Source organism: Microcaecilia unicolor, chromosome 9 (genome assembly GCF_901765095.1).
Source record: "Microcaecilia unicolor chromosome 9, aMicUni1.1, whole genome shotgun sequence".
Classification (NCBI taxonomy): domain Eukaryota; kingdom Metazoa; phylum Chordata; class Amphibia; order Gymnophiona; family Siphonopidae; genus Microcaecilia; species Microcaecilia unicolor.
Window position 1 is genome coordinate 161,940,575 of NC_044039.1, and position 19,994 is coordinate 161,960,568.

The 19,994-nt window shown below is 41.5% G+C and overlaps 1 protein-coding gene across 1 annotated transcript in view; it reads right to left on the reverse strand.

Moving 5' to 3' along the window:
- Positions 1-19,994, reverse strand: part of POLE2 (DNA polymerase epsilon 2, accessory subunit) — a 126,008-nt gene that overhangs the window by 39,368 nt on the left and 66,646 nt on the right. The window contains exons 10-15 of the mRNA XM_030214324.1: positions 14,042-14,090; positions 13,197-13,269; positions 11,683-11,855; positions 6,968-7,057; positions 6,050-6,104; positions 1,182-1,241 (exon numbers count right to left, since the gene is read on the reverse strand). Coding sequence (XP_030070184.1) covers positions 1,182-1,241; positions 6,050-6,104; positions 6,968-7,057; positions 11,683-11,855; positions 13,197-13,269; positions 14,042-14,090 — 500 coding nt within the window. The remainder of the gene's footprint in view (positions 1-1,181; positions 1,242-6,049; positions 6,105-6,967; positions 7,058-11,682; positions 11,856-13,196; positions 13,270-14,041; positions 14,091-19,994) is intronic.

The window sequence follows — 19,994 nt, forward strand, 5'->3', positions numbered from 1 at the left end:
CGGACAACCATGAGTCTAAGGCTCCCGACACCTCATGGAATTGCCACCTTAGGGAGGCCACGCCAGTATGACCAACGTGTCCCGAAGGCAGCTGCTACAGCAGTGCACCACTAGGTGCTCATGCGGACATGGGCCGCCATCTGCACCCACATCAGAGAGGAGAAAAATGGCAATACCTCAGGAAGGAGAAAAAACAGTCCAAGTGGCACAACCACCAAAACAATGAATCCCGCAATCTAGTATCTGGAACAAACACAGCAGATGGCAGCAAAACGCCCCTGCAAGCACGGGCACAAGCCGAAGGCTGCCTATACATTCAGGAAAAGGCAAGCCAGGCAACTGTGAGGAGAGGCGAGAAGGAAATACACTCCTCCCAACAAAAAAAGGACAGCCCACACCAGCATTGCCAAGGCCTCAGAAAGAGAAGTGAGCTGCAGACTGAAAACACAGCTAGGAGGAGTAGCCTGGAGAAGGCTGCTGAAGAAAAGGCTAAAAGCGTAGCCAAGAAGCCAAGAGTGACCTGGGAGTATCAAGGTCCAGGCTTCTTCTGTGCGGGAATTCACCATGTGAGAAGAAGCCGAGAACCGAAACCACAACGGCTGACAAAAAAAACCTCTGCCAATCATGGGAACTGGCGCTGTCCGCACCACAATGGCCCGAAAGCTGTGAAGACAGAAAAGGAGAAAGAGCAATCTATTATTGTAGTCTGTGATCAAAATGGCTGCCACCGACTGAAGAAAGGTACTGTAAAAAAGCGCACCAAAATCGCTCCCCAAAACATAGGCAAACCCCCATACAGGCTGCTCAAAAAGAAGTAGTGTACCGCCGCAGGAAGTGGCGGGGGGGGGGGGGGGGGGGGGGGGGGGAGAGGGATAAGGTACCACTAGGTGCACCCCAATTCAGACACCTCTAATGGCCTAAACACCTCCAAACTCAACAATCAGGGAACCTAGAACAGGAGCCACAGAAGCAGGAGAAACCAGGAGCTTGTGAGAGACCATCCACTGCCTGCTGGAAATAGAGAATACTGACTGACCAATGAGAATACCGTTCTATGTGGCAGAGTTCAGTTTGGTACTCTCTATCTCCACCTGCTAGTAGATGGTCACAACCCACAAGTCTCTGGATTAGTCTGCTGCTGATGACAAAAAAAGACAATTATTAAAAGAGAGCACACTCACCGTGGTAAAATGAACCCAGGACCTGGGTCTTCAGGACCAGGAACAAACACAAAACGACTTCTGCAGATAAAGTCACATTTGTCAATTTTATACTGTACTGGGGGGAATGAGATTAGTAACTATAATGAATCTTTAACATCATTGTAGAATATAAACTGGGATCCTAAGAGAAATTACTGCTGCTCTCACTTAAGTCAATGATTACTGCTGTATGCTAACTGCCAGTCTCAGGAGAGGACTCTGTTTAGATACAGACATTAGTTACAAGTGTGAAAAGGTACTATATGTGGCCAAGAATCTAAGCAAGGAAGGTAAAAATCAGGTTGAGGTTTCTGATGAAGTCATGCACTTAGGCTCAAGGACTACAAGACAAAATTATTCAGATTTTCAAGGTAAAAGGAAATACTGATTACTTAGTACATAAATTTGCACAGTAATATATTTGTAACATATTTAGTCATATTTTATATATTAAATCTGACAGGAGGGAAAGAAAAAAAGGAGGGGGTTCAGTGGCAAACATGCATTTCTATTTTTAACTCAGTATGAGATCAAAACATGTTTAAAAAATTGTACCTCAAAAATCCATAGATATGAGACACATATTAAATTGTATTCTCTGAAACTGTACAGTCAATGTTGAAGCATTTTAAAGATTTCAATAAAGATGTTCATCATACTTTCAAATAAAAAACTTGCTCTTTTCTTTCATGAAGCGAAACAACCACAGAAGGTGATCTCGCCACAGGAGAAATGAAGAACACCAGGTACACACAGTGGATCCAAAAAAGAATCCTCTCTCATGTAATGTCTTCCAAAACAATGTCTTTATTAAAATCAATAAAAGCCCGACACGAATCGTGTTTCGGCCACACCGGCCTGCATCAGGGTTTTATCAGCTTTGGTTGGAACAGATGAAACAGCTGAATTACAATGAAATTGTAAAGAACAAGGATGTCTGCTAAAATATCAAATCATTAGATGTCATTGGCAAGAGATTTCAAAGGATGGATATTATAAACCAAGCAGAGTGCTTCTGTTTTGTCCCATATTGCTCTGCTTGGTTTATAACATCCATCCTTTGAAATCTCTTGCCAATGACATCTAATGATTTGATATTTTAGCAGACATCCTTGTTCTTTACAATTTCATTGTAATTCAGCTGTTTCATCTGTTCCAACCAAAGCTGATAAAACCCTGATGCAGGCCGGTGTGGCCGAAACACGATTCGTGTCGGGCTTTTATTGATTTTAATAAAGACATTGTTTGGGAAGACATTACATGAGAGAGGACTCTTTTTTGGATCCACTGTGTGTAACTGGTGTTCTTCTTTTCTTTCATGAAACACTATCTATGAACCAAACATGTATTAGGAAGAAATGTGTTCCCCTGTGCTATAAGCTGGAACACATATTAGGTTTCAATGCAATTAGAGTTCTTTTTTTTTGTCAGTATATATTTTTGAGATTTGTACATATTTTGTTGTAAGGAGCAATTAGATCTTACTTACTAATTTTCTGTCCTTTGGTCCCATCAGACCAGTCCAGAATTTGCAAGTGTTGTGTCCATTATGCCATCAGGTGGAAACAGAGAACACTGACTTATGGACCATGCTAATGGGGCATTGTGCAGCTCCATCTGTCAGTATTTCAGTAAAGTAGTGGACAACCCTCTAAACTATAGTATATAGAACATCTTTACTCCTTCTTACGCATCCTCTAAATAATAAAATTCATTAAAGATGTCAAGATTCAATTTCAGATGAGGAATTGGCGAGTAAGGTGGGAGACTCCTGGGGTAATAGATTTGCTATAAGACAGGTGAGGCACTATGTTGCTTCCCTGATGGGAGATCCTTTGAGAACTCAGCTGGGGTGCAAGCTCCGAGATTTTTTTCAGTCAATGGGTGAGGGAGAGTTCACTATTTCGTTGCTTTTTAAGACGCTATCCAGATGGCAGCCCCCCAGGGACTATGAGCCTTTGAAGAGCGCTTGGGAAAAGTAACTGGGCTTGTCAGTAGTGTCATGGGATATAACAAAATCAGTAGCAAGCATACCCTTGTTAGTGTCAGATACCAGATTGAGAGAATGCACAAATCAATGTATTTACAGAGGGTATGTAGCTACTTCTCAATTGGCACACATGGGAGGGAACCAAAGTCCAGACTGTCTTAAGTGTGGGAGGAGCCCCGGCACTCTGCTACATATGTTTTGGAGTTGCCCAACCTTGAGAAGGTTTTGGACTCAAGTCCGATGTTTCTGGGAGGGGCGGTTGGGGATTCTGGTTTTGGGGACAGCTGAACAATTACTTTTGGATATTTCGAGGTCCTTTAGAGGCAAGAATCGGTTTGAAACATTGATGTTCCGCAAGATGTGCTTTTTAGCTAGGAAATGTATCTTACAGTATTGGACGGTTAAAGACCCTCCAGCGTATTGGCACTGGAGGAACCAGTTGCACTTGTTGGTATCTTGGGAGGCTGGAGAGTCTAGGCTCTCAAAGAGGAAGAGAACCACCTTTCTGGCAATTTGGGGTCCCTATCTGCGAATCTTAAGCCCTAGAGGTTGCAGTCTACTCCTTAATGAAGGGTGAGCTTCACATTCTGTTAGTGAATGGTTCCTTCAGGTTCCTGGGGGGGTAGAGGGGTGGGTGGGGGGGGGGAGGGGGGTGGAGAGGGACAAAGTACAGATAAGCTTTTATGTTAATGCAGAGCCCATGTCCAAGATGGGTGTGGGGGTTAAACGATGAGTTAAGGCATTGTACCATCAGTTTGAGAAAAAGGAAAAATTGAAGAATGGCTGTACATTTGTATGGTGTACCGATTGACATATATGGGTTATTAACACTGTGATGCATGAGTCTGTACACCTGTGGAGTTCTTAATAAAAATATGTTTGAAATAAAGATGTTAGATTCAAAAAAATACTAACTAGAAGAACATGAACTCTAAATTGAGAACATGTTTGATAAAACATAGATCATCAAGTTACTTATTCTGAATTAGGGTGGGAATCTAGATATGGTCTGTTGGGATTAAAGGATAGAAAATTAGCCAGTAAGATCTAATTTCTCCTTCCTTAGCATCTTCACCAGATCACTCCATAACTAAGTGATTTGTTTTATCTTGTCATCAACTGGATTAAATGAAGAATTAGATTAAGGACTGGAGTCTTGTCTTGGCAATAGCAGCCCCAAGTTTAACTCTCCGGTAGTCGTCTTAGTGACAGCTGTTATCAGTACATTCACCTTGGGTTGCCCAAACTAATCATTTTCCTCAGGTCTAATGGATAAATCTTAGCCATGGCATGGTCAAACTAAGCCCTGCCTCAGGGAAATCCCATTCAGCTGAAATTAGACCTGAATGGATGGATATATGGGGAAAGCCTGATGAGGCTTTCTAATTCCATCTAAAATTGAATCCCCTGGAACAGAAGATTCACCAGCTAGTAAGGCAAAATACTCAAAGGATTTAGAATCAGAGCAGAGTTCATCCCTATGGAATAATCTAACTACTGTAAGATCATCCTTCGTATCCACAGGAATCTCCCCCAGCTCTCATGAGGTCTTTTAAGAAAGAGTATCTCAAAGCTACTGAAGGCAAATGGCCAGAGGGAGAAACTGAAATGAGATATTCAGATTCTCAGCCTTCAAGCTGATCCAGTCTCAGAAGCAGTAGCCTCCTGAGAAGTTTGCTGAACTTTCTCTTCAGGAGTTTGAGCTCCTTTAAATATAGAAGCACGATTCAGAATGTTGTTTCCTTTAGGTATCCTTGGCTGTTCCACGACGCTTCAATACAGTGGGATTTCCTACAGCACTGCCTACTTCATCTTCTCTATTCAGTCTCCTGCCACTTGTTGTTCCAGTTCTGTATGACTCCTGTTACTTGGGATCAAGGAGTTCTTTCCCCGGATTCAGGGGTAGATCTCTATGTGCTTGGGCAAGCTCAGTATGGATCATTCCATCCCGCTTACTTGATGTGAGGGGAGGTTGCAGTTGCCTTTGGCCAAGCAGGAACAGTGAGGTTCTGCATATTGGCTCCAAGAGTTTGCCTGTTTGGAATTAACTGTGTTTTCTTCTAGACTTCAGAGAACCATTGCTTGGCTATTCGAAATACTGAACATTCCAGGCTGTACGATACCCTTAAGGGGCGGTTTACTTGGAACTATTTTCTCTGTCTCCTTCCGCTGGAAGATGGACACAACCCATTAGTCTGGACTGGTCTGGTATGATTAAAGGAAAGAAAACTATCAGGTAAGAACATAATTTTTCCATTGAAGACGTGTGTCCACACAGCATAATTATTACATGAACTCGGAGAGTTGTGTGGGGCTCATTGATAGCACTTCTTTTGGGAGGCATACCGCAAGTTACAGTAGTTAAAATACAACCACAAAAGAAAGAACTAAATACATAAAAATGAAAAGGGGGTGACTTATGATGTAAGGAGAGTGACACTTTAGGGCTTATTTGAGCTTTGTATTTTGTCTTATCATGGTGTATGCTGTCCTGTGAAAATGTTCACACTTATATTCTCTCCCTTTATATAAAAATTTAAGTCTTCCAACATTCAAGCTCAAGTTAAACATTTTATTTTGTCAGTAGTTTGGATCCCTTTGGTATATTTTGAGCTTTTTGTTATAGTGCTATCATACTTGTTGAATAGGAAATGTCTCAGCACATTTAAGAGAATATAGCTTATTTTTAATGTATTAGTCCTCTCTTTACAAAACTACTTATTGTTGAGATTGTTCTTCAATATCATAAGCATTAAGCAAAACGTAATCACTCTTTAAAATAAGCTTTTTATATAAATGTTCTCTTTCAACTCTTTATATCTAAAGTTATTTTTATAGCTGCATTTTATTTCTGTACCTTTCCCGGATATCTGGATATTCACATATTATGTCTGCAAGATTCTTCAGCGACTCTAAAATTAAAAAGCATGCATTTGCATATTCATTAAGATTTGGTATTTCTACAATGGAATCACTAATCAAGCACATAAAATGCCCCACTCATCATGGACTTTTCTCCAAGATCTAAAGAGGAATAAAAATGTTTGTGAATTAGTTTCCAAAATCATAACAATCAAGACCAAATGCACAAAATGAAATGCTCTATTTCATATGGAAATGAGAGCAAATTTATACTATTATACTACCGGTAAATTTGTTGAAGTGCTCTTCTTCTAAAACTATATAGCAATTGGCAGGCTTTCTCTAAGTGATTAGTGTGGCATAGGATAATATACAATACATTCTAAACATAGCTGAAAACTGCAGTAGAGCTGCCACCTCATTCAGATCAATCCAGAATAGTTGAATCAGTCTTGATTCAGCCCTCCTAGCATACATGGAGATGCCCTAGGGTAAACACAAGACTGGATCAACCTTTCTACATTGACCTGAAAGAGAAGGCAAACCTAGACAATTGTGAAGCCCAACTATGGCTGGTCCCAGATTCACTGTGATGCAGGTAATGCTGACATGACAGCGCCCAAGAGAAACAGAAACAGACTGAAGACATCAGAAACCAAAGCAGCCACAGTAACAGCTGACAGTTATTCAGCTTCACACTGGCCTATTATCTGTTGCATAAGACCATTTTTAAAACAGTGACATTTAACTATTTTGAATGATTAATCTGCAGCACCCAGGTCCACAGTTGTCATTTACCCAGAAACTGTAAATTGCTATTGTTTGGGGGGGGGGGGGGGGGGGACCAGCACTACATAAAGTTTCCTTAAACATTTTAATATCCAATACATTATCAAGCTAGGTATCTCAATACCTTTAAGTGACTTAACATGATTTTTCCCATATGGTGCCGATGAAAAATTTCCACACAAGATGAAGCAAGTTGGAGGCACTGCAGAATAACCTACAGAGCACAGACAAAACATAAATGGTATTATTGCGCATCATAGATAAATCTTTGGATAGTATTTTACTGGAGTTGGTAGAGGCAAAAGTTTGAGCTACAGTGCTGAAATTATTAGCTGCAGAATGTTAAAATCTGCAACAAAAATGACGTACCAGGCTACTATGACAACACAAATTCATTAACATTGGGGATGTATGCAAAGTTCAGCAAGGATCCTGTGATTGAAGATAAAAAGGAAGTTACACCAATACACTCACACAAAACATGGACCCACATTGTGTTTATTGTTTCAGTGTATGAAATGGACTGATACAGTGATAAGAAACATATAAGAAATAGATAAGTAGACTTGAGAGAGAAAGCAGCCCAGTTGTTAACAGCATTGGATTGAGATCTAGGGAAGAGTGGATTCAAATCCCCTTTCTGCTATTAACACTCCCCTGGGCAAGACACCATTTGCCATTGCCTCAGGTACCTACTTAGACTGTAAGCTCTTTGTGGCAGTGACAAATAGAGAAATATGGTCTTACCTGTTAATTTTCTTCCCTCATGTCCTAACAGACCACTGCAGATGGATGGGTTTGCCCCTCTATTACAAGATGGAGACACAACAAATACTTGTGGAGGAGTAACCTACTGGTTAGTGCACTGGGCTGAGAACCTGGGGAAACTGGTTCAATTCCCATTGCAGCTCCTTGTGACCCTGGGTCATTCTGGAGCCACAAGATCATGATGCTACTCTCTTCAATATTCTTCCCAGCAGAGGCCACAGGGGAAGCAAATACAGTAAGTCCTTCTATGGCCAACATTGTAGCAGAGCATTTATCTCAAGTGATCCCCACTCCTTTCAAAGACTGAAGAACCAGGAGAACCTTTGCCAGTCTTCCTCAGCCATTAAGTCCATCAGTTCAAAATAAGGGCAAGAGCCTCCTTTTACATTTCCAACTCCCCTGGGTCTAGGAAATGCCTGCTCAAGAAGTCCACCTGGATATTGTTGCCCTTCCCCCCCTCCCAAGATATGAGCTACTGACAGTGCCTTCAGCTGAATTTTGGCCATCTGAACAGAGAGATTTCTCGAGCCACCAATATGCATCTTGTGCCTCCCTGTCCATTGAAATATGACAATCCCATGGCATTGATGGAGACAATCCTGACAGCTTTATCCTGAACTAACTGCTCAAATGCTTATACACCCTTCGTACAGCTCTTGCATCCAGTCTGTTTATAGACAAGTTGGCCTAAGAAGCTGTTGGCTGCATTTGAGACACTTGGCCATTACAATGGGCTATTTCATCTTGACAGCCTGGTTTCCATTACCAACAACAGTCATTCTGGCATCTTAAGGTCCACACCCTTGGCCAGATTCCACATGCATTACCACCAAGCTAGCATGGCCCTGGCCTCTTAAGTCCATGGAATACTGATCTCATAGCTGTGCATCTATGCAGACCATCAGCCTCTGAAGCTGTCTCTTATGAGCCTGAGCCCATGGTACCAACTACTGTTGCTGTCATAGATCCTAGTTCCATGCAGGGGTGTAGCTAGGTGGGGCCATGGGGGCATGGGCCCCACAGATTTAGCCCTGGCCCCCTCTACTTTTGACCCCCCCCCCCCGTCACCGACCCTCCCCCGCCCCGCTGCCAGGTACCTTTGCTGGTGGGGGTCCCCAACCCCCACTAGCCGAAGTCTTCTTCAGCGCCAGTCTCTGGCGCGTTAGCTGATCTGTTTTTGTGAGTCCTGTCTTCTGATGTCCTGCATGCCCCTTTACGAAGGTTTCAAATTAGCCCCTGACGCAGCCCTAGGTGGGCGAAACACGGCCTGTATCTTCAATAAAATCTTTTTGTTGTGATATTGATCTGCTGGCTTTCTTTCCCATATTGGATTTTGCAGATCGTTTGCCTTGTTGTTTTTTGGGACCCAAAGCATCTACCCAGCCAAACCCCATTCCTTGCAACGACTGAAAAAAATGAGAGGAACTTGCATGCCACCATGTCACTATCACGTCCAGAGTGAGAACACACCATCAGGCCCTCATGAGGAAGAAGACTTACCTGGACGACTGCCATTCCCTCCAAGCCTAGAGCGCTCCTGCTGAGAAAATCTGTCTACATTTTGATGCCTACAATGTTGGGTCATGGAGGGGTAAGCCCCGTTTCCCATAAGAAAGGTCTCCTTCTTCCAGCAGCTCCCAGGAAAACTCAGATTGACCATCATTAGGATACCACCATCAACCATGCCTCATAATCCTCCGATGGGTCCAAGCTGAATCTTCTGAAAGGCCCCAGCCCTCTGCTCTTACCCAAAGCTGTGGGATAAGTCTCTGCCACTGAAATAACAGATTTGCCTCCCAAGCGGCTGAAGAACTCATACCTCCCACCATGGTATTGTCAAACAGCACCCTGGACAAGCTTGCCCCAGATTAGTGGCTCAATGGCTCATAATTCCATGAGAATGGTTCTCGCTTCCAAATGGTCTTTTGATCAGCCAGTCTCTAATGCTAACTACCGGCTCTGAGACACTTGGCCCTGGATAAAGCGCCCCCCAACCATCAAGCTGGCTTCTGTTATCTCCACTATCCACTTAGAGCTTCCCAAGTGCATTCCATTCCTCAAATTCCTTTTCTTCAATCAGGATCTCTTGAAAGGCCCCAGACCACTGCTCTTACCACCCCAGGCTACAAAGGACCCCTGGATTGGTGCAAGATATACGCTCGATGAAGTGAGAAGATCTGGGGGAAAACACAGTTTTGCCATCTGGGACATCACCTGTCCCCAAAATACTCCCTCACCCCCCCCCCCCCCCCAGGTGATCACTGGGAAGTTATAACCCATGTCTCTCCTTCTTCCTCTGAAGTCAGTGCTGGGGGATCAAAAGAGTGCAGCCCTGTAGAAACGGCTGCCTCCCAAATGGCCACTTTTGCTATGTTTCCATATGTCTCAGCATTGTGCTGAAGTAAAATGGAAACAAATCTCAAAACTACCTCACCTCCTCTATTGGGTTGTGCAATAGCCCAACAATGTCACATTATAGTCTTGGCTAGTGTGGCATGAACTGCAAACATCTGAGCTGTTGTGTTCGCCCTGCAGGGAGAGCAGTCCTTAAGCACTTCACATGTGCCTCCACTTATCTGGTATGGCCGTGCACTCTGTGGTACATTCTCTCCTGTTCGTCACTCAATGGTATTTCAAAGAATTGCTCTGCCTGTGCGCCTACTGATCATACCACTCCTGATATCTGGGCCACTTCCCATTCTTGCTCCCCCAACTGAACCTTCAGTATAGGAACTCCTTCCGACCTCAGCCACAGAATAGGGCTGTATGGCTCTTGCGCTCCCCACCAAAGATCAGTTCTCTTTTGAATAAGCCTTGCTTCCCCATCTGACTCCCTGCTGTTTGGTTATCCTCTTGTTCATTACTATATTAAAATTTAAAAAAAAAAAAAACCCACAGTGCTGGGGGGAAAGGATGAGGGAAGAAAGAGAGGATAGAGCAGCAACAATAGAGAAGGAACTTGAATTTCTTCAGCTAATCCCCCTGCAGCTCAGGCAGAAGTTGTTCCAACAGCCTCCACCTGACTGGTCTCAGTTGGATACCCAGCTCTCCAACTGGGCCCAAGAATCCTGCCCATAATCAGTAGACCACCAGTGAATGGTGTGCCAGTCTATCATCCATTTGAGACAGAGAAATACTGAGGAGCACATGGTGGCACACTGCCCTATTTAAGGAAGGTTCACAAGCCTTTGTTCTCTATCTCCATTTGCTGGGAAAACCCATCCATGTTTGGACTGGTCTTGTAGATAATAAGGAAAGAGCAAGTGTTCACATTTCTGCAACTTGCAACCAGGATATATTCTTAACAGTGTAGACTAGAAAAACTAGACAGACCAGATGGGCCAATAGGTCTTTATCTGACATTGCCTACTAATATTACATTGTCAATCTCTCTTTGGCAGCTTCATTTCAGCAACTTTTAATTCCTCTGTGTGGGCTGGTAATGTTCAAAAAAGAAATATCTATGCACCCCATGTACAATATGCTCTATTATATATGGCTAAAAACAATTTAGATGGGATATGAGCAGAAAAAGCAGTCATACTATTCCACATATAAAAGCTGAATGTTATGAAGCTTAAATAGTTCAACAGTTTTAATATCTATTTAGCAAGAATCATTCTGTGTTTTGCATACTTATAATATGCATTGGCACCACTGTTCCAGCACTCCTCAGCGAACAGTTGAAAAAGAATTCAAATTATATGCGCCTGAAATCTCCAGCTAAGTAATCTGTCAGGTGACAACTAAAGAACTATTTAATGAGTAGAGCTGCAGACAGGCATGAATTAGTCCGGCACTTACAAAACATCCTCCCATTTCACTCTCTATGGAGCACATTCCCACCTTGTGCATATGTCCCAGCTAAGGCAGCCATACAAGCAGAGGAGGTGTTTTTGTTTTTTTTTTAATCAATAACCAAATGTAGTATGGGTGTCTGGGTTATTTCACAGATAAACTGAGTCCTATATTTTTATTAAGGCTCAGTCTGACCTGACTTGTAAGCAGATTTTCCATGACACAACAGAGCTAAACAGGGGCACTGATAGAGATAACATGTCCTTCATGTACCTGCAAACATAATACGAAGCTTTTCTAGCACATCCACTTGATCTAGCCAGATGTCAGAGACAAACACAAACATGGCATCTTCATTCTCCTCCTCCAGCTGTTTTAGTTTCACAGAAGCTTTGACTGATGTTGAAGAAGGACCTCCAAAAAAATTTACATTCCCATAATAAGCCCTAAAACAACAAACAAAAAAAATATTTTGTTATTTCAAATTCAAAATTTGCAACACTCATTTTTGTGTTCTTTTTTCTATTGTGGAAATTGTTGGATTTGGAGTTGACATTTCTGGAACGTGGTCCTGATTGAACAAACCCTTTCTTGAAATACATGCTCAGCTCTACATTACTGTTTTTTGGTTGATGGCTTATTTTTCAGTTGTTGACCTATTTGTATCAGCACTCAATTTTCAGTTTTACTATTTCTGTATCAGGGTGTGACAGTGCACTACTTTCATTTGGGGGAGGCTTTCCATGCAGCTTCAACTTACTGTAAAACACACAGCAGTCTGTACTACTAGTCCCTTGTTCCCGCCTCATTTTTCCAACTCAGTTGCCACAGCTCTGTACTTTCCTCCTGTTGAGAGGGGACCACCAGCAATGCTACTCCACAGAGCATTCATAATACAGTTATATGGTCATTTCCAGAGCCTGACAGTCATTACATATTTTAATGACTACCAGGCTTAATATTTCAAAAGATATTAAATGAAGCAGCATCTCACACTGGAGAAGAGGAAATGCCTGCCTACTACAGCAGAGACACAATAAACCATCTTTTTGGTCTAAGATGACAGAGCTAATATTCAGAGTATTGGGGGCTCATAGTATACCATTCTTTACACTAATCTCCTTTGCAAAACAGAAGTTAACTGTATCAACTGAACCAGTCTGAAAAGTTCATCATCCATCTCATAGTTCTGCCCACCACTAAAAAAGGGAATCTGCTGAAGAAAGTTAAATTATACAAACAGTGTTACCCTCCGAGGTGGAGCAAACTTAATTTCTAGAAGTTAGCATAGTAAATATTTCAAGTAAGACAGACCATAAATTGGCAGGTACCTTAAGACTAAGGTTCCCCCATACTTTTAAGGTCATGCTGCTTTTATCCCTGTGCCCCTATAAAAAAAAAGGGTATCATTAGGTTTTTAAAAAAAAATATGTTTCAATACTGGCTGAATAAGCACTACAGCAGTGATTTAATCCATCCATCCAGAGGTTAAAAAATAGCTTCTATTAAAAACTGTACCATCAGCTCAAAACTACTCTGATGATCCACCATACTTGTACAAATTAGGCTATTGAAAAGGACCATAACCTGGTGAGGTTCAGGTTATTTTCAATACGATAATGTTGAAAAGTACTAGAACATTAATTCAAATGCATAGTTTTCATGTTTGCTCTTGTTTAATTTGCAACACAATGGACTACAGTTAAAATTATGTCAATCCGTGAGTATCCAAGGCCCTCAATCTGAGAACCTTTGAATTGAACCATAGGCCATGACGGTATACACACCTAGTGGTACTAGACGGTTCAGTGGGTGGAAATCCAAAGGCATTGACATGAAATATTTGGTCTTCATACCATCCTATCAAAATAAAATACAAATCTCATTGAAAATGAAATCAAACCACTTGTCTAATCTGCTAGGATACTACATGCTGCTTTTAACTATGTTAACACATTATCTGACCATTTTACTCCCTGATTAGACTCCTTCACAGGCTTTCTGCTTATGTATCTGATAAAGATTTTACTATATATTTTTGTCTATATGCAAGCTTCTTTTCAAATTCTCTTTTTGTCTCTCTTACCAATGTTTTGCTATCTTGCCAGTGCTTATACTGCTTCTTGTTTTCTTCATTCAGATCATTTTTCCATACTCCTTTAAAGCAGCCCTGGAGGAAGCTACTACACAGCTGACTATAATGAGGGCCATATTCTGCAAGCTGGCAAATTGCAAAGTTATCTGGATAAAGTTGCTTGGACAAATTTATTCAGATATTCTGCGGAACTTAGCTGGATAAGTTTTACACTGAATATATCCAAATATAAATAGTTATCTGGATAACGTCAGGTCTGCTGTTTGTGCAGCCTGACTTAGCTGAGTAACTGCCCAGACAGCACTGAATATAAAGCACTGCTCATACAAAATAAAACTGCACCCCAAAAGTGCCCCCCAGCACCATCTTACCCTGCTAAATTTAGTAGGAAAGCAGGGGGAGGGGGATACATTGAACATATTGGAGTTTATTCAGCTAATTCCAATGTCAGCTGACCCCCCCCCCCCCCCCCCCACCCAGTATAACTACTATAATAAGTAAAAGATAATGGATAATGTTTAAGAAAATGAACTTCACCTTCAGCCAATACAAAACATGACTCTGTATATAAACCACTGTGAAACTGGTGAGTGGCAGTTAAGGAAAATTAGAATTCTTTCCTTGGACCTTAAGACAAACATAGCATTCATTTTCAAAAGGAGAAAAATAACTTCACAGTTAAAGTCTGCGAGCTTTTTTCCAGGTGCTATGTACCCAACAGATGTCTAAGCTCTTCTAGGCATAAGAAAAGTACTACAAGAGTGTGGGGTCCTTTCATTGGCTCCAGCAAAGACTGGAGCATCATCAGAAGAGAAAAATAATATCTCCTGGTACACATCAAGCCCTAAATTCTTTAGAAATTAGCTTTTACATAAACGGCACACAGGTGTTCTCATGGCATAATCTGGGTGGAGCTGAGGTGTATACACATTTTATTCACAAACTGCCTCAGAGCAGGCGTAAACATGTGTTCTTCTGGGCATTATTGTACAAGCCTATTTTATAAAGACACATATTTTTGAGAACTGTTAAAAAGTAACTATTTATAAAATTATTCTCATTTGGTCTGGATGCTTCAACGTTTGGAGATCCCATGTGGTAGCAATGGCAGATATTCAAATGAGGAACCTCCATGGAAAGCGGGAATCTACCCTAAAAGAGCAGCTATTTCGGTGAGGAGGGGTGGGGGTCATTCTTTGGGCCCTACTACAGTACAGAGGCTGCTGGGGTAGAATTTATCCCACTGTCTGGAGGTAAAACTATGTGATTTTAAGCCTCTGAATAGTTCATGAGATCCCTTTTTGTGTTTAGAGAGCCTACAGGTCTCATAAAAGAACTGTAGTGAATTCTGCAGAAGGCAGCTAAGAATCTCTCTCTTCTGGTTAACACCTGCCTGAGCCATAATGGGCTTAAATAATGCCCTCAAGAAGAAGATTCAGTACATCCTACATATTTATTTATTGGGATTTAACTGTCTTTATGAAGAAAGTCCTTTCCAGGAGTCTCTTGTACAGTCAGTATCTCACAACGTAATTATTGTTACAGTCAGAACCCTTAAGCAGGAACACCCTGGCCTTTTCTGGACTTTCTAAATTTTTACGTAGGATCAAACAGTAACTTGTCTACATCTAAGTTTTTGACTTGTGGAGATGCTGTTAAGGCCCAACTTGATCAATATTTGTTTCTGTCACTGGTTTTGTTGGTGTGTACTTTTGATTTTCCTTTTTTTACATACGCTGATGATATACAGATACCCACAGGATTTTCCCATGGTGATTTTAAAACTAAATCATTGCTCGACTAAGGTTGTGTCATGGGTGAAAGATAGCTGATTAGAGCTCATTACAGGGAAAGAGACTTCAAATCTGGATGAAGTACATAAGTAATGCCATACTGGGAAAAGACCAAGGGTCCATCGAGCCCAGCATCTTGTCCACGACAGCGGCCAATCCAGGCCAAGGGCACCTGGCAAGCTTCCCAAACGTACAAACATTCTATACATGTTATTCCTGGGATTTTGGATTTTTCCAAGTCCGTTTAGTAGCGGTTTATGGACTTGTCCTTTAGGAAACCGTCCAATCCCTTTTTAAACTCTGCTAAGCTAACCGCCTTCACCACATTTTCCGGCAATGAATTCCAGAGTTAATTAAATGTTGGGTGAAGAAAAATTTTCTCCGATTTGTTTTAAATTTACTACACTGTAGTTTAATCGCATGCCTCCTAGTCCTAGTATTTTTGGAAAGCGTGAACAGACGCTTCACATCCACCTGTTCCACTCCACTCATTATTTTATATACCTCTATCATGTCTGCCCTCAGCCGTCTCTTCTCCAAGCTGAATAGCCCTAGCCTCCTTAGTCTTTCTTCATAGGGAAGTCGTCCCATCCCCGCTATCATTTTAGTCGCCCTTCGCTGCACCTTTTCCAATTCTACTATATCTTTCTTGAGATGCGGCAACCAGAATTGAACACAATACTCAAGGTGCGGTCGCACCATGGAGTGATACAATGGCATTATAACATCCTCACACCAGTTTTCCATACCTTTCCTAATAATACCCAACATTCTATTCGCTTTCCTAGCAGCAGCAGCACACTGAGCAGAAGGTTTCAGTGTGTTATCGATGACGACACCCAGATCCCTTTCTTGGTCCGTAACTCCTAACGTGGAACCTTGCTTCCCTTGCTGAATTATCAATAGTGGAAATTGATGAAGTTTTAATTAAGGTACTATAGAACACATGCTTGGAAGTGGAAACCATTGCTGCCATGGCACTATGAGAATCAGGATGCTTAGCATTTGTTGGAACTTGAGAAGGGACTTTTCAATGAGAGGACGTTGGGGTAAGCACACAGGAAGGGCCAGGTCCATGGAATCAATAAATCTGGTATTCCCACTGGTGGCCAAATTGTCAATCTGAGGTGTCTCCCATTCTTGGAAAATAGAATTGAGAAAAGGTATGTCCAAAAGGTCACTCATGGGGTTGAAGGAGTCTGCCAAGCTTGTCTGCAACTTGCTTTTGCACTCCTAGGATGTAAGTCATTTGAATCTGAATGCCATTCACTATGGCATAGTCCCAATCTTCTTTCAACAAAGGAGCAGAGAGCTTGTCCTCCTTGCCTACCAAGACAGCAATTTTAGATTTGGATTTAGCTCACAACTTAACACCAATAAACCTTGAGAATATGAATTAATACCCTGAGAGCATAACAGACTGCCCTGAGCTCCAAGAAGTTGATGTGAATGACCTCTCGTAATTTGACTAACTTCTTTGGGAATGATTAATTTGGTGTGAGCTTCCTAGCCCACGGTCAATGCATCTGTAGTCAGAACTGATACTGGTTCTGTTGAAAAGGAACTCCTGCAAAGATGTTGGTTGGGGGGATCTACTGGCGTAGCATTAGTTGGAGTTGAGGTGGTGGATAAAGAATTGATACGAGAGGCTGAGATAATCAATTCAATGGAATTTTAAGCCTGTATATGCCTCATTTTTAGACAGGCAAGAGACACCATGTGGACAGTAGCAGCCATGTGACCAACAATCTGCTCTATTTGTAACTTTGGGTGCTGTTTGCATAGCATGCATATGAGAAATAAGGGCTTGTATTCTGTCTTGCAGTAGGAAAATCCTTGCTCAACTCGTGTCCAAGGTAGCACCTATAAAGGAAATTAGTGTTTGTGGGACATAAATTCAACTTCTGAAAACTGATCTGAAACCTTTGAGACTAGAGGTGGTGTATATTATCACTTAAAGCTTGAGCTTCTGAAAGAGACCACTAGGAGCCAGTTGTTGAGATATGAGATTACCAGTTGATGGAGCAGGCCACTACTACCACCACCAGGCATTTTCTGAAGACTCTGGCTGAAGTCAGGCCAAAAGGACATTGTACTAGTGGTGACTGGTCTGGAGGCAGAATCTGAGATATTTCCTCTAGCCAAGATGAACTGGGATCTTTGAGATACAGTATGCAGAGGCCAAGCTCCTTTTTTCAGAATTTGTAGAACAGAAGAAAACATTTATTTTGGATTTCTCTTTCCACAAGAAAAAAATTGGTCTCTAAGTTCTGTATTCTGGAAGGGTTTTGACTGCTGGAGACAGATGATAGCCAAAAGAAGGCTGCTGTTTTGGTGGAGCAAGTGTTGATTGCTTAGGCTTCTCTCTGACAATGTCTCTGAGAAACAGGATGTTAATACTGTGGCAGCTATTTTGATAGAAGAACCCAATGCAGTACCAGTGAAAAGATGGATGTCAGCTTGATGAACCAGAAGAGGATGGAATGGCCGAGAGATGCTGCAGAGTGAAAAACAGATTCTTTATAGTATCAAAAGTCTGACTGTCTCCAAAGATGGAGTCTCCCATGCAGAACAGTGTGAGAAGCATGTATTCTATAATGGTATCTGTGCACACAGATTCTGTTATAGAGTACTACTACTACTACTACTAATCATTTCTATAGCACTACTAGACGTACACATCGATGTACTCTTGAACATGAAGAGACAGTCCCTGCTCGACAGAGCTTACATCTAATCAGGACATACAAACATGACAAATAAGGGATAAGAATACTTTTACACCTATTTGGCTGACTCATTGTATGAAACGTACTATCCTGCAATGAGAAATATTTGTCAAACCTCTCTTGGAGCTTACTTTTGGCTATCAGGGCACATCAATTTGGAATCTGCTACTTCTTCAAATAAGGCAAACTGATTTATATTCTCTGTTCAGGAAGGCTTTGAAAACTCATCTACTTGAAGTTGAAACCTGTTGATTTTGTATGAATTTTTTGATTTTGAATGAATTTAGTATGAATTCTTAATTGTTATACACCTTGACTAGAGAACTTCTTTATTATGTCATCCATGTTGAACTTTTGGGATAATTGTGGAATAGAAGAATAGAAAAAGAACAGAACTGCATAAGTTAGCAGAAACATGCTTACATTTAGGCATGCCCACTTACATGCATAATTTACAGTATTCTGTATATTGTGAGTGTAAATGGGAGACACATTTATATTCTGCCATGCTTTACCATGTGTAGGCACCCTTTGCATTTATGCACTAAGGCAGTTGTATGTGTATGAATAACGCTGTGTGCGCAGCTTGAATTTTGTGCGTATGTGTACAATATACGTATATGTTTATGCTTATTTAAAATTTTACATACTGCCTTTTCTAAAAACAAGGAAGTTCACAAATACAAATAATATTCTAGTGGGAAAAGAACTCTATTTCATATAGAACATGGAAACAGAAGAAAGAAGATGGAGATCAGGGCAGAGGAGAGGAGGCCAGTGTGCTTTATTGAACCACTATCAAATAACACTCCCATATGCTAAGGTAAAAAACAGAGAAGGATGATTCAATGTGCTAATATTCTTAGGTACCCTGTTATAAAATGAGGGGGCAAGTCTGCAACTGTGGACGCAGAAACCCTGGACAAGATCTTGAATACATCATAGATAGTACATATGAGGTGTGTACCATACTCATCTATCTTTGCTAGCGTGGCAGCTATGTTTGAGATTGTGAAAAAGGACTCAGAAAACTTGGATTTTCTAAGACCGTGCATGAATTGAACTGTATAGAGCTGATGAATTGCTATACAGGCTGACAATATTGCCCCTTGGGGGAGGGAGAGGAACCTTCCTGCCAAAGTGATCTAGCATTCATGGATCTCTCCTGGGTAGAAAGTTGGACAAATCACTGCATTTCTTGGCTTTTCTCATAGCCACTTTAACCGCCACAGAGGCTGTACTTTATATTTCAAATCCAATTTTTTTTTAGAGACTTACTGAACAGTGAGTGGATTTTACCATATATGGAACTGCTAGTAGGCCATGAATAGGAACAGCAACAGTTGCTTTTGGTGCCCAAATATATTTGACGAGGCCAGAAATGTCTGCTGTTGGCTCAGCACCCTATTGCAGAGGAAAAGTCACCTCCTTAGCCATTTTCTGAATGAACCTCAGATAAGAATGCCCTCATATATGGATTTATTCCTGGTCAAAAGAGAAGATGGGTCAGATGAAATTACTGTATAATCCTTCAGTATCATCATTTGGTGGCGGGTGAGTATCAGAAAGGTCTAACAGTCCATCTGTGTGATAAGCACCAGAGTCTGGAGAGGATGGTGGTAGCAATGTGCTGGCTCCTGCTCAGAATCAGATGTAGCTAGTGAAGACACTATAGGGACTGGAGAAAACCTTTACTCTCTCTATGAAGGGTTAATTCCTGTAAAATTGGAAAGGTATGTCCGAAAGCTCCGGATATGTGATGTTAGGCAAACACTTTGAAAAACTTGAACATATTTTGTAAAATTAGTGCAGTTGATCCTGAAGGGGCATTGAGACAAATGAGGAAGATTCATCAGCAACTGTATGTGGCACCAGAGTAGAAAGGAGCTGTTGCAGAGGCATAACAGAGATAGCACTGAATAGATCTGCAATGTGTCCATTGGTTCTGCATAGGCGGAAAGTGAACTG